Source organism: Podarcis gaigeae (assembly GCF_964106915.1).
Source record: "Podarcis gaigeae genome assembly, chromosome: 6".
Taxonomy (NCBI): domain Eukaryota; kingdom Metazoa; phylum Chordata; class Lepidosauria; order Squamata; family Lacertidae; genus Podarcis; species Podarcis gaigeae.
The window spans coordinates 51,018,202-51,031,136 of NC_139682.1; the positions used below are offsets into that span (position 1 = coordinate 51,018,202).

Consider the following 12,935-nt stretch of genomic DNA (forward strand, 5'->3'; position numbering starts at 1 on the left):
TGCCCAAGGACCCCATTATAGAAATACATTGTGTACTCTCAACAGTTCTGTAAGGAAGTGATATTTATGTAGGCAAATTGTCTTGTGTGGAGTTGCCCTCAGTTGTTGTAGTAGCTGTGTATAGGTAACGTTAGAAAAGTGCAAATATGATATTGCTGCCACTTCAAGCAGTGGTAAGCAGCAGTCATAGTCAATCTGTCTGTCTCTCTCTCTGTCTCATGGTAGTAGGAGGTGGGGCATCTTGCTTCTTGGCCGATGGTGCAGAAAGAGGCTGCCCTAGTAATTTCCCCTAGCTGCTAGAAGTGCTCCTTCTCTCCCTTTAATTGCCTCCTTCAGCCATGTTTAATTATAGGATAAGAAGCTGAAGTTAATTTCTTCAAGCTAACTTCCCTCAGCACCTCCCCACAGTCACCCCTTTCCAATCTTATAAGGGTCTAATCCTAAGCCAGGGCCAGCTGCTGCAGCCCATTACATAGGTCCAAAGTTCTGCTGAACTTAGCCAATGGTGTGTGGCCTACAAGTGCACTCCTGAAACAGACAAGGAGCGGCATTCAGAAAAGCCAGTGGGTAGAAGAGACACAAATTGGCTACTGAGCCAGTAACTGAGACTGCATATGTTTGTGGGTTGTTGTTTTTCTAAAACACTTTCTATTTCCACACTACAAGAGTGGTGGGATGGTACTAATGAATGGATCTGAGGGTACCTGAAACTCAGTACTCTACCTTGTGTTCCATTACAGGCAAAAAGAAGGCAACACTTTTTGACAGCCAGGCTCCCATCTGCCCCATTTGTCAGGTCTTGCTTCGCCCAGGTGAGCTGCAGGAACACATGGAGCAAGAAATGGAGAAGTTAACACAGCTCAACATCAGGTAAGGACAGCCAGGGTCTTCACTAACCCACGTACGACCAAAAGCATCAGTGTGCATAACCCCAAGACACAGCTAATGTGGGTCCCTCCCTCTATAGTCAGTGTGGCATGTACCAGCTGAGCAATCTAAAAATTTGTTCTTGTACACCTTGGTGAGGAGTGTAACTCTTACTGCAGATTTTTAGAACATTAAACTATCTGTGTACTCTTCTTTTGAACATGTGTCTTCAGTAATAATCAATAATCAATCTGAGATGCTTCTCCCACCCCCAAAAAGGAGGAGGGAGGAAACTTTAGGTGTTGCAAATTATTCCCTACCAAGGCTCTCAGGCAATGTTATTTTCCTGATTGATCATACCACACAAGATTTATTGTGAGTGCAACACATTTTTGGAGATTCTTTCTCAAGGGCACTTTAAAAAACAACAACTTTGATACACCAGGTACAGAATTAGGTAATCTTTGGTAATATGGTGTCCTGAGCGCGCACAAAATTTGGTGCCCCAAAATGGATCTTCTCAATTTTGCGCCCCCTCAGCTCGCTGCCCTTTTGGGGGGGAACTGCCGGCACTGCCCTAAATCCGATGTGGGGGACACTGGGAATACTTCACTAGCTCTCAGGCTGCTTCTCTGTGTAGCCAGCCCTGCCTGCATTGATGTCTCTGGTGCTGCTTCACTGGTTTCAGGGAAAGCTCCACGAAACTCCCAGCATGCATTTTTATCTCTTAACCTGTAAATTCCATACTGGCCTAGCCTGCCAATGAAAATGAAATTGAAAGGTTTGAAATCTCTGATCCCCTCCCCCCGGCTTTCATCAATTGCAAAACAAATGTGTGATCTTACCAATATGGAAAACAGCACTGCCAAAGAGTTTTGGTGGGGAATTACTGCCTCTCCAGGTTCCCCCTTTCGTGACTCCTATGAACAGCAGCCTCCTTTATTCAGGTATTCTTGCAGCAGAGAAGAGGTTAAGCATGTGGACACAAAGGTGGAGTCCACCAGCCCACCTCCCAGAGGCTGCCACCTGCCCTGAGGCTGCCTCTCCCTTGCCTGCTGCTGCTGCTTTCACCAGCGCAGCAAAAGTCCTCTGTGTTTTTTTTAAAATAATAATTGCATTTTAACTGCTAGCAGTTATTTAGGAAATCGCTGCAGCCAAGGGTTGGCAGATCCCTGGCCTTCCCTTAATAAAACTGCAGCCTGGGAGAGAGCGTGTTTATTTCAATTATTAATGAATTCCCCGGTCATTAAAAGGTGAAGAAAGAGATCAGGCTGCCGATGGCAGCAAGGTGATGTCATCAGGTGGCTGGGAACAGTAGGAAGCAGGGAACAACCAGGTTTTGGACCGCCCACCACCTCAACAGACCACCCCTCAAGGTTCGAAAAGAGGGCCCAGCTTAGCCTGGAGTCTTTTCTCAGTGTAACAAGGGGGATTATTGGACACAGGTGTAAGGAACCAGTTTCCACAGGGTATAAAAAGAGGGGCCTACTGAATTCAGGCTGGACCAAGACCTCCCAGATCCATACCGATGTAGGATCCAGTACCGAGCCAGAATCTGCCACTTCTCAGATGGGAGGAAAGAGGAGTGGTGGGGGGGAGGCAACAGCCAAGTCATTTATCCCATGTGACACCCGGTTCCCTTGTACGCATAATTTATGGTGTAATTTGGGCTGCATCCAACTTAATAAAGGGCCACAGCAAATTAACGAACAGGTTTAAATGAACAGAAGCAATTAGCGCTCAGAGGAGCCTGTGGAAAGAGCGAGGCTAGTCTTGGAGTGGAGCTGGCCGAGAGCAGCCTGTGGCTGGCGTGAGGCAGGGAGGTGGGGGGGAGGTGGCGTTTAATGGGAAAGGAAAGGAAACACTAAATCATAAAGGCTGACAAGGGCCATTGTGGGCCAGCTGACAAATGAAAAAGAATGGCATTATTCCTTTAAATAACCACAGCAGTTAAAGGGGGAGACAGCTTACTCCTAGCCCTTGCCCGCTAAGGCTGCATGCATGGGGAAGAGCAATAGCAGGGTCTTTATTAATTATTAACTAATGACTCCTACCATGCTGCAATAGATAACGCTCAGTCTCCTCTGCAGATCAGGCCCCAGGGGCTAATCACCAGCCCGCTGCCGCATCCTGCCCCAGCCTGGCAGTGGGAACAAGCCACCTTAAATGTCAGGCTGCTTTTGTGTCTCATGGGAACAGGGGTTCAGGGCTTCCTTGCATAGAACATGGTATATAAACATGGCCTCTTACATGAACTTGCCCATCTTCAACACAAATCTCACTCTGTGTGTGCATGCATGTGTGTGTGTGTGTGTGTGTGTGTGTGTGGTGCTTTGTGTATTCAAGATGGTGGCACCATCCTTCCAGCTTGTGACCCTGGACACAGAAAGGACTTGTGAAACAGAAGCCATCCATAATGAGAAAGGGAAGCTAATAACTAATCTCAAATAAGCCAATAAACTTGAAAATAAAATGTAGGCTTATAAATGTGATGGGCTAGAGTACAGGAGCCCAACATACCTCTCTGCCAAACTCCAGTCGTTACCAAAATGGCCCAGCAGCTGTTACTAATCACTGTGGTATGGGAAAATCATCCTGGGAAGTGGAAGAACCTCGCTTGCCAAAGGGAAGGATCATCTTCTTTTTTTAAAGGGAAGATGTGCCCAACCACAGATTGTTGTTTCAGCTATTAAATAAACATTAGGGTAAAGGAAACCTCCTGTGGTGTGGGATGAAAAAAGCAGCCTTCCCTGGTCATGGCCACACAAAGAATGCCCTGGCCCATATTGTCTTCTCAGCAGGGCATCGGTGTGAACACTGCACAGTAAAGCGATTTGGACATTACTCAGAAGCATTTAACTCCAGTGTTTATGAAAAGCACCAGTGGCTCCATGGTTTGTGGCCTCTAAAGGCTTATTTACACAGCCAAAAAGATTTAGAGGTAATGATTCCAGGGTTATCATCTTGAGGTAACAACCGTTATCTGCATTAACAAGGCACTGGGGGATGTTACAGCTACATCTCCTTACTGGTGTTACTCAGTAGATGGCATTTTCTCACCAGAGATTATGACGTCACTTCAATTTACATGATATTTGTTTGTTTTCTCAGTTATGACTTGCCTTTCTTCCATCATGGAGCCCCCATCCTTTCACTAACCAGACTCAGATCTGTTTAGCTGCAGTAATGTTACTGTACCATATGCCTTCAGACCATGAATTGGATGGCGTGTTGAGATTCCTGTATTGCAGGGGATTGGACTAAATGACCCTCAGGGTCCCTTCCTACTCTACAATTCTATGATTCTATGTCTTGGACTTGAGATGTGTAATTGTAGTATCTTAGAACAAAAGAGGAGTGTTGTTTCTATTTTTAATTGAGATGGCTGACTCTGTGTCACCTCACTTCAGTTTCTAATTCAACCCTTGCTTGGGTGCGCAAATCATTTTCCATCCCCAAACAACAGACTTATCTGTTACAGCAGGCTTTGTCCCCTCTACCAGAGAAAAATAAATTCAACCTTGGCTTATTTGGGACTTTGTCATGAACTTTGAATGACAAACCTTCCTCTTCACACATGCCTTACTTCTTTTTGTTAGTTTTGCTTTAATTATCTCCAGAATTAGCACTGTCTCATTTTGTAGATCCAGTGTAGGAACACTCTAGCAAGGCATTTTTTAAACCCTCAACAGGTGTGAAGCAAGTTGCAGCTGTCTCACTGGCCATGTAGCCCAGTTGCTTATTAGAATCTGAGCCAATTGGCCACTGCAACAGCTTTGCCCTTGCTCCGGCTATGTACACCCTATGCCATTAAAGCACATCTGAAACACATTCTTTCCCCTCAAAGAGTTACAATCCCAGTGAACCTTAACAAACAACAGTGTTCAGAATTCTCTGAAGAATGTGCTTCGAATTTGCTCTAAAGGTATAGTGTTTGGCTGTTTATCCAGTGAATGTGCAGTCTGTTGTATTTGTGCCTGATTGGACGTCCTGCATATTTTTGAATGGGAGGTGAACTGGAGCACAACGGTTCCTCTGAGCAAGGCTATCCTCTGCGGGCTGAACAATGAGTGAAGTGCATGTGACATTGGTAGCCTGCTTTAGTATTGCCCAATAGAGGGGAAGTGGCTGAATAAGCCCTAAAAAGAAACTAGATAGGCAACTATCCAGAGTGTTTTAGTCTGAAGAAAGCTTGCTGGGGCAGGGGATTGGACTATATTGCCTCCAATGATATTTCTAATATTCTTTAATTTAAAAGCCGTGCCTAGCACCTACCTTGCCACAAAATGTTGCATCTATTTCCAAAACTGCCCTGTAAAAGTAAGATAGAAGCTTGTTTGTTTTTCAGAAGGACATGCCAGCGTGGACGGAGTTAATCCCCTCCAAGCTGAAGCTTGTAGTTTTGTTTTCTTTCAATTTATATCCTTCGCTTAAAAAGGGAGGGAGGAGGGGGAAGAAACGCCCGGCAGGTGACATATTCTAAGAGGGAGCAGCGAAATCGTGTTAACCACTTCAAAATCTCATATATTCAATCGGCCTCTGGCAAGACATCTGCCTAATGTTAGCGCTTAAATATCCTTTTCCATTTTACATGCATTCAAGTCTCATTTGAGTGAAATGAAACGGTATTATTAAAGGGAGATTTTGCACAAATGGCCTGAATTTGACATGTCAAGTTCAATGAGGCTGTTACATATGTAATGCTGAGAAGGGGCTCCGAGGCTCCTAGCACTTGAAACAGCGCCAGTGGCTCAGAAATGAAATTTGCATGCAGCCCTTTCTCTCCCCACCCTTCCACTGCCTCCCACGGAATGCCAAGTAGCTGCTCATGCAGTACACAGCCCTGGGTTAGAATCCAGGGACAAGGGACAGTGCCCCATGGTGAAGCACTGAAGGGATCTAGATGCTGGCCCCCCAAGCTCTATAGTTGACTTAAGATAAAACATTAAAAGAATCGCTGTGTTGAAAGGTGCCCCAGCTGCCCTGTAATCTGCCTCCACCCAGCCACCCAGTTATGGCAGAATCCTCTGGATCCTTTATGCAACTCTTGCAAATGGCCTTTCAGTCTTCTAATGTAAAGATGATGAGATTCTACAGTGACCTTGCTTATTTCCAATACATTTGCACATTTAAGCAATATCCAGGCATGTCTAACGTCAGTACCCAGCTTTATCAGCACCTAGCGTTGGCGGGTTCTCAAGAATTGCTAAGGGCCCACTCAGCCAAGTTTCCAGTCCTGATGCAAATCCCAGTCTAGCTTCCTTCCAGCTTTCCAGGTGATCAAGAGACTAGTGAGAGGCTGCACTCAAGGATAATGGAAGTGTTTGAGCACTCTCATTGGAGAGAGGCGACTTTCATGGTACTTTTCTCCTTAGAGAGGGGGTGGCACAAAAACCTGAAGCCCAAGCCCTGCTAACTCCCCACCCGCCCATCTGTTCTATTGCTGCTGAATTAAAAGTGAATGGGAAGGTATCCTAACAAAGCTAGCTAGCACTGTGGTTTTCTAACACTCACTGATTCAGGCTGTGCCACCTGCACTGATCCTACAGGTTCATTTGTAATTGTGGATTAGCACAACCTGAACAGTTTATGAGTGCATTTGCACTGATTCAGCATATCTAGTGCTCAGAAAATCTTTTGTGTTAATAAGTGGCCCTACCATTTAACCAAAATCTGTGGGTTTTATTTAGTGTAGCATTAAGCAGATAGTTCTCTCAGTGCAAGGATTTCTCCTTGTTCAGTGAAACAATTCCCCCCGTTCCTCCCCCAGCATACTCCCTAAATCTGTTCTGGGATTTCCCCTGACACTCTGGAGCGGATTTGGGGATGGCATGGGGCACACAGAGAGAGGAAGAGAGGGGGGGGGTTGTTTGACTAGTGCAACGACTTCACTGAATACCACATTGTTCCTCTACATCACAACACATGCAGGAAGTTTCTTATTTAGATAAATGGTGTAGGACAGAAGCTGAGAGCTTTGAGATTCTGTAGGACAACTAGATCCATAGTATGGCTGCATCCTTACATCAGGGATGGGAAACCTATGGCCTTCTAGGTGTTGCTGGACTCCAACTCTCATCAGTCCCAGCCTGCATGGCCAGTGGCCAGGGATAAAGGGAATTGTAGCCCAACAATGTATGAAGAGCCACACGTTCCTCACATATGTCAGGAATCAGGAACCTTAGGTGGTCTGAGATTAGTCTGCTCGTTTATTTTTGCTGAGCCATATGTATGGAATGCACACCCAGTGCTTAAAATCCTCCTTCCTCCTGTATCAGTATTTTGGTATAACATTGCCAACACCCTCCTATTCCATTAGCACTATTATGCAGACATGAGATAGCAGAGAGAATGAGATAAAAAACAGGGCTCTTCCAGATAACCAGTGTACTGAGCATTCATCGCACGCACGCGCACACGCAGTGCTTTTTTCTGGGGGGAAGCAGGGGTACACATTCCTCTAAACATTTTGTGAATCTAAGTTTGGCCTCATTGAGGGGCAGTATTTTAATATGAGTAGGAAAATGAGAGTACCCCTAAACATTTTTTTAAAGAAAAAAAGCACTGTATACACACACACACACACATCATACAACCTGACATTGCCATTATCTGACACTCTAAAGTGTATTTTCCCATCACTTTACTTCCCACAAAAAATTATGTGGCTGTTTTTTGGAAGTGAATTTATTGTGCAAGAACTTAAGAGCACCAAATCCACTTTAATTGTGCAATCTAAATTTACTAGTATATGATAGAATCATACCTGCAAAATTGTGACAGTCTGGAAGTGGCCACGCTGAGTATAATCACTGAGCTCAGTCTTGAGTTCAGGTAAGACACTCCAGTTTGAAATATGGTGTTTTCTACCCTTCTGTAATCATGAGTTGGGTTGATCCACTAGGAACTCACCTACAGGGAGCTTATGAGCAGGTACCACAAAGTTCCCTGGGTAATCCAGCAGTTGACAGTGCCAGCCCTCTTCAGTATCCTCCTGAGAAGCTAATCCTCAAGAGGTGTGCAAGATGTAATCCTTTCCCCCCAATAAGAATAAATGGAGTGCATAAAACATAAATAAGTCCCATTGTCACATGCCATGCATCAGGGTCACTGCTCTCACCTCTTGGCTCTCCTAGATTTACGCCCAGTGACATAAACCGGCCAGGCAACGCACTGGTACCTCCAAAGCAACCAACACTCAGGTCTTACAGAGCTTCGAGCGAGGGAGATTAGAGACATTTATGAGTGAGGGCCTTTTTTCTTTCACAAAGCTCCATTGAAATACATAGTAAATCTCTCACCTTAAAAGCAACCTGACAACCAAGCAGAGATCTAAAGAGACAGTGACTAGCCAGCATTACTCTCAGTGAGAATTAGACCCCGGTGGCCCCCCATCTCCCTCCATTCGCTAACTTTTTTCTCATTAGTTTCCCTTTGATTCCCCCCCACCCATCAGCTTTTTAACATTTCATCCTCTCTTTCTTCCCTCTTCTCCTCCCCCTCCTTCCCATGGTATCATGGCGACATCTCCAAGCCAAGTACTTTTAATTTCGCCTGTGGCCCTTGCTGACACCGTGGATATGCACAGCAAGTTAAATTCCCGCCTGATCAATAAAGCAGAAGCCGTGTGTCCGACCGGTCGATACTTTTTTATCTGTCTTCAGCCCAGTCCTGCTGATGACAGGCCTCTTGCGCATTGCCAAAGACACTCAAGGGCAACCGGGCTTTCAAAAACACGAGCACTTTAAATATATATATATCATTATTATTATTATTATTATTTTATTATTATGTTTCTAATCCCCTCCAAAAAAACCCTCTAATATATCCCTATAGGAAGACGGAAAGCAGTTCACAGTGTTTGGCCTTTGCTTGAAACATTTTTATGATTTATCTTAATTTTTAATTGAAAAAAAACTTGTGAATTAATTGATTTCTGGGGCTTGCCAATTAACATTGTAATTGGGTGCATGATAAATTCTGAGGCAGTGTAATTTTTTATTCTTGTCACCAAGAGGGGCTTGGTGAGGGCAGCTTTTTTCTGCATGTCCCCTTGCATAGAATGTACTCTACCTCCAAGGTACAGCCTTGCTTACTGCTACCAGCTTCTTCAGAAAGAGAGATCAGTAACCTATTCAGCTTTGCAAAATGGGATCTCTCAAAGGCATAAATTCATGCCTGGTAGATCTGAAGGAGAGGGCAGTTCCCTCACAAGGTTCTTTTCCTTCTAGTTTTCCTTTCCCATTCCGCAACATATACCTAATCAATGCTTCCTCCATTCAGTTATGGCTTAGAAAAGTGAAAGTCTTGAGTTGTTGCTCCTGAAGTAGTGTTGCCCAGTTGCAACTCTGGGAATATGCATATACCTTTGGATCTCCCAGTGCAATAGCAAATGAGGCAGCCACAGCTTATTCCATCCATTCCATCCATTCTTGGAGCCCTGCTTGCCAGCTGGTGGGTAGAAGAAGGGGGCAGAAAGACTATGACTACATTGCCTCCCACTTCTTGGAGGTGGTGGGGCTTCAAAATATATGAATATTTTGCAGGACACAACCTGGCAATACTATCTAAAAATAAGTTTGGCAATGGAGAGAAATCGAGGTGTTGTCAGGGCCTGGCCATTATGCTTTAGTAAGGAAATATGCATCACTCTGCTATGTAACATTTGAGTTGGCAGGTGGAGGAGATGCCCATCTTTAAAGTTTAGAGGATACTTGTGAACCATCACCCAATTGCTCAGGTTAAAGGCCCTTTTCCCAGTCTCATTCATTACCCATTACTCAAAGACCCTGTAGGCAGAACAGAAAGAAGAGGTGAAGAGGGTATACATAAAGAGGAATGGAGAGTCAGCCCTTTACAATTTTCAACCAATAGAAGACTGGTGCAGGCTCTAGTTATCTCCCGCTTGGACTACTGCAATGCGCTCTACGTGGGGCTACCTTTGAAGGTGACTCGGAAACTACAGCTAATCCAGAATGCGGCAGCTAGACTGGTGACTGGGGGCGGCCGCCGAGACCACATAACACGGGTCTTGAAAGACCTACATTGGCTCCCAGTACGTTTCCGAGCACAATTCAAAGTGTTGGTGCTGACCTTTAAAGCCCTAAACGGCCTTGGCCCAGTATACCTGAAGGAGCGTCTCCACCCCCATCGTTCTGCCCGGACGCTGAGGTCCAGCGCCGAGGGCCTTCTGGCGGTTCCCTCATTGCGAGAAGCAAAGCTACAGGGAACCAGGCAGAGGGCCTTTTCGGTAGTGGCGCCCGCCCTGTGGAACGCCCTCCCATCAGATGTCAAAACGATAAACAACTACCTGACATTCAGAAGACATCTTAAGGCAGCCCTGTTCAGGGAAGTTTTTAATGTATGATATTTTAGTGTTTTCTGGTTTCTATGGAAGCCGCCCAGAGTGGCTGGGGAAACCCAGCCAGATGGGCGGGGTACAAATAATAAATTATTATTATTATTATTATTATTATTATTATTATTATTATTATTATTATTATCAGCTTCTGCATAGTCCAGTGCTGTTAGCTGAAAGGTTACGAGAACACCACTAGCAAGGAGATACGGCACCACAAACCTGTGTGTGGCACAACATCATTGGAGTCCAGCAGAGTCCACAAACTGTGCATAGACCAATGCTATCACTAAACCTAATGTGGTTTAGTCTTTGCCTCATCGCTAGTTTATGTTCAGTGCAGATGAAGATGAAGATTATTAATTATTATTATTAATTTTGTTTAGGAATCATTTAATTTATTAATCATTCCCATATATAAAACATAAAAACACAACCCCCGAGTCGGTCATGACTGGACCTAATGGTCAGGGGTCCCTTTACCTTTTTACCAGCACCTTGAACCTATCTCAGTAGCTAATTGGCAGCCAGTGTACATACAGGTGTACATGCAGTCAATAGGTTTTACATTGATTGCTTCAGCCTTTGAAGGCATCCTACTTTCAATGGGGAAATTGACAGTTATGCTGTAGTTAGCTACTGTGCCTTTATTCATGAATATGTCAGTCTCTCTCCAGACTTATGCTCATATCATCAACTTTCATGCTTCTGCATTTTCTTGGGTACAGGTATGCTACCGTTAGAGTGGTGTATGCCCAAAAGAGTGTAAGTGAATGTTTCTTTTTCAAAAGAAAAGGCCAAGTAATTTTTACTTCGTGTTGAGTGTGGCCATTTTTTCTACAAACTCTTCACCTATGCCTCTGTCAACATCCCGTAGTTTTGACATGATCCTGATACACAAAATTTGCAGAGGAAAAGCTTTTTCTGGCATAGATATAAGTTGTTGGAGGAGCTTCACCTCCTTAATTGCCGTGTCACAGGCTTCTATTATAAGCACAGGAGCAAGAGGAGTTTGTTTTTTAAGGATGGCAAGTTGTTTTGTGTTGTGATTTCAAACTTCTGTTCTTGACAAGGGAGCAGGTGATGCTGTGGTCTAAACCTCTTGGGCTTGCTGATCAGATGATCGGCAGTTCAAGTCAGCGTGACAGGGTGAGCTCCTGATGCTCTGTTGCAGCTCCTGCCAAGCTAGCTGTTTCGAAAGCATACCACTGTGAGTACATAAACAGATGAGAAGGTAAACGGCGTTTCTGTGCACTCTGGCACTTGTTACAGTATCCCGTTGCACCGTGCTGGCCACATGACCCAGAAAGCTGTCTGCGGACAAACTCTGGCTTCCTTGGCCTGAAGCGAGATGAGCGCTGTACCTAATAGTCAAGTTTGACTGGACTTAAGCATCCAGGGGTCCTTTACCTGTACCTTTACCTTGGCAAACTGAATTCGTGCCCTGCCATATTTGCTATTGAGATGGGTCAGAGACCTGATTGTGACATTAGTGAAAATGGAGACATGGTGTGGTATTCAAGTAAGTTTTATTCACAGAAGACCCATTTAAATTAATGACCATGATTAAGTTTGGTCCATTAATTTCAGTGTGTCTACTCTGAATAAAATTGAGTTGTATACTACCCATGTCCTCTGTTGTTGCACCTCTTCAGTACTGGGACATTGAAGCTTGGCCTAACTTTGTGGCTGAGATTCTGAATGTGACTGAGCTTGAACTAGGCCTCAGAACACAAAAGTTCAAGCTCCACCACATTCTCCCTGTATGACATTAAGTGAACCTGGCAAGTCATCTGGGCCTCTGTTCCCCATGTGTATAGAAAGGTTAATAGAGGTTGTAATTTTAAATTTGTCAGTGATTGTGAGGCCACTTGGACATTTAGTTGTTGAAGGGTGCACCATATGATGAGCAGGTAAGCTAACAAAGTGAACCCAGGTGCCCTGGTGAAGGGCAAAGTAGGGAGAAGCATGGGCAGCAGAATAGATTGGGCAACTAAGCTCATGGAAAATGTCTCTTAAGTTTTTTCCCCTGCAAGCAAAATTCAACTGTAGGCCAGTCCTTTTGGTGGATTAAAGCTACCAGCTGGAGGATAATTATTCCCCCATTATAGCTATAGTAACAAAGATCAGTCTCCACATTCCCTTCCCCCCGGCTTGTATCTTGTCTTTATTTGTCAGACTGGCTTTATGTCCCGTCCCCCCCGTCATTTTCTTTTCTGGGAAGAGTTAAGGAGCTGAATTTGTTGGGTTTCAACCCATAAGGAAAGGCAAAACAAAGCGGAAACCAAAATATAGCCATTTGGTTAAAAGAAAACACACACCCATGTTTCCCTTTACAGTGGTACCTCGGGTTACAGACGCTTCAGGTTACAGACTCTGCTAACCCAGAAATAGTACCTCGGTTTAAGAAATTTACCTCAGGATGAGAACAGAAATCATGCGCCGGCAGCAGGAAGCCCCATTAGCTAAAGTGGTACCTCAGGTTAAGAACAGTTTCAGGTTAAGAACAGACCTTTAGAACAAATTAAGTTCTTAACCCGAGGTACCACTGTACTTTATCACTGAGTTGATCTTATGGTGCAAGTGGATTCTTGGATTCATGGATTCTTATCCTGAAGCTGCTGTGTACAAATTGGAGATTACTGGCTATTGTGAGCTTGCGCAAGTGTTATTTTGTGTGGGGTTCCCCCACTGATAAATATAGTGCAGG

The 12,935-nt window shown here is 44.5% G+C and overlaps 1 protein-coding gene across 14 annotated transcripts in view; it reads left to right on the top strand.

Annotated features, from left to right (window-relative positions):
- Positions 1-12,935, top strand: part of RNF220 (ring finger protein 220) — a 332,264-nt gene that overhangs the window by 215,302 nt on the left and 104,027 nt on the right. For 13 of the 14 annotated variants that reach the window (XM_083742420.1, XM_083742422.1, XM_083742424.1 and 10 more), the window contains one exon: positions 741-870. In XM_083742420.1, the coding sequence (XP_083598546.1) occupies positions 741-870 (130 nt within the window). Of the gene's footprint in view, positions 1-740; positions 871-12,112; positions 12,139-12,935 lie in introns of those variants that run through there. The other variant, XM_083742417.1, reaches the window with a different exon arrangement.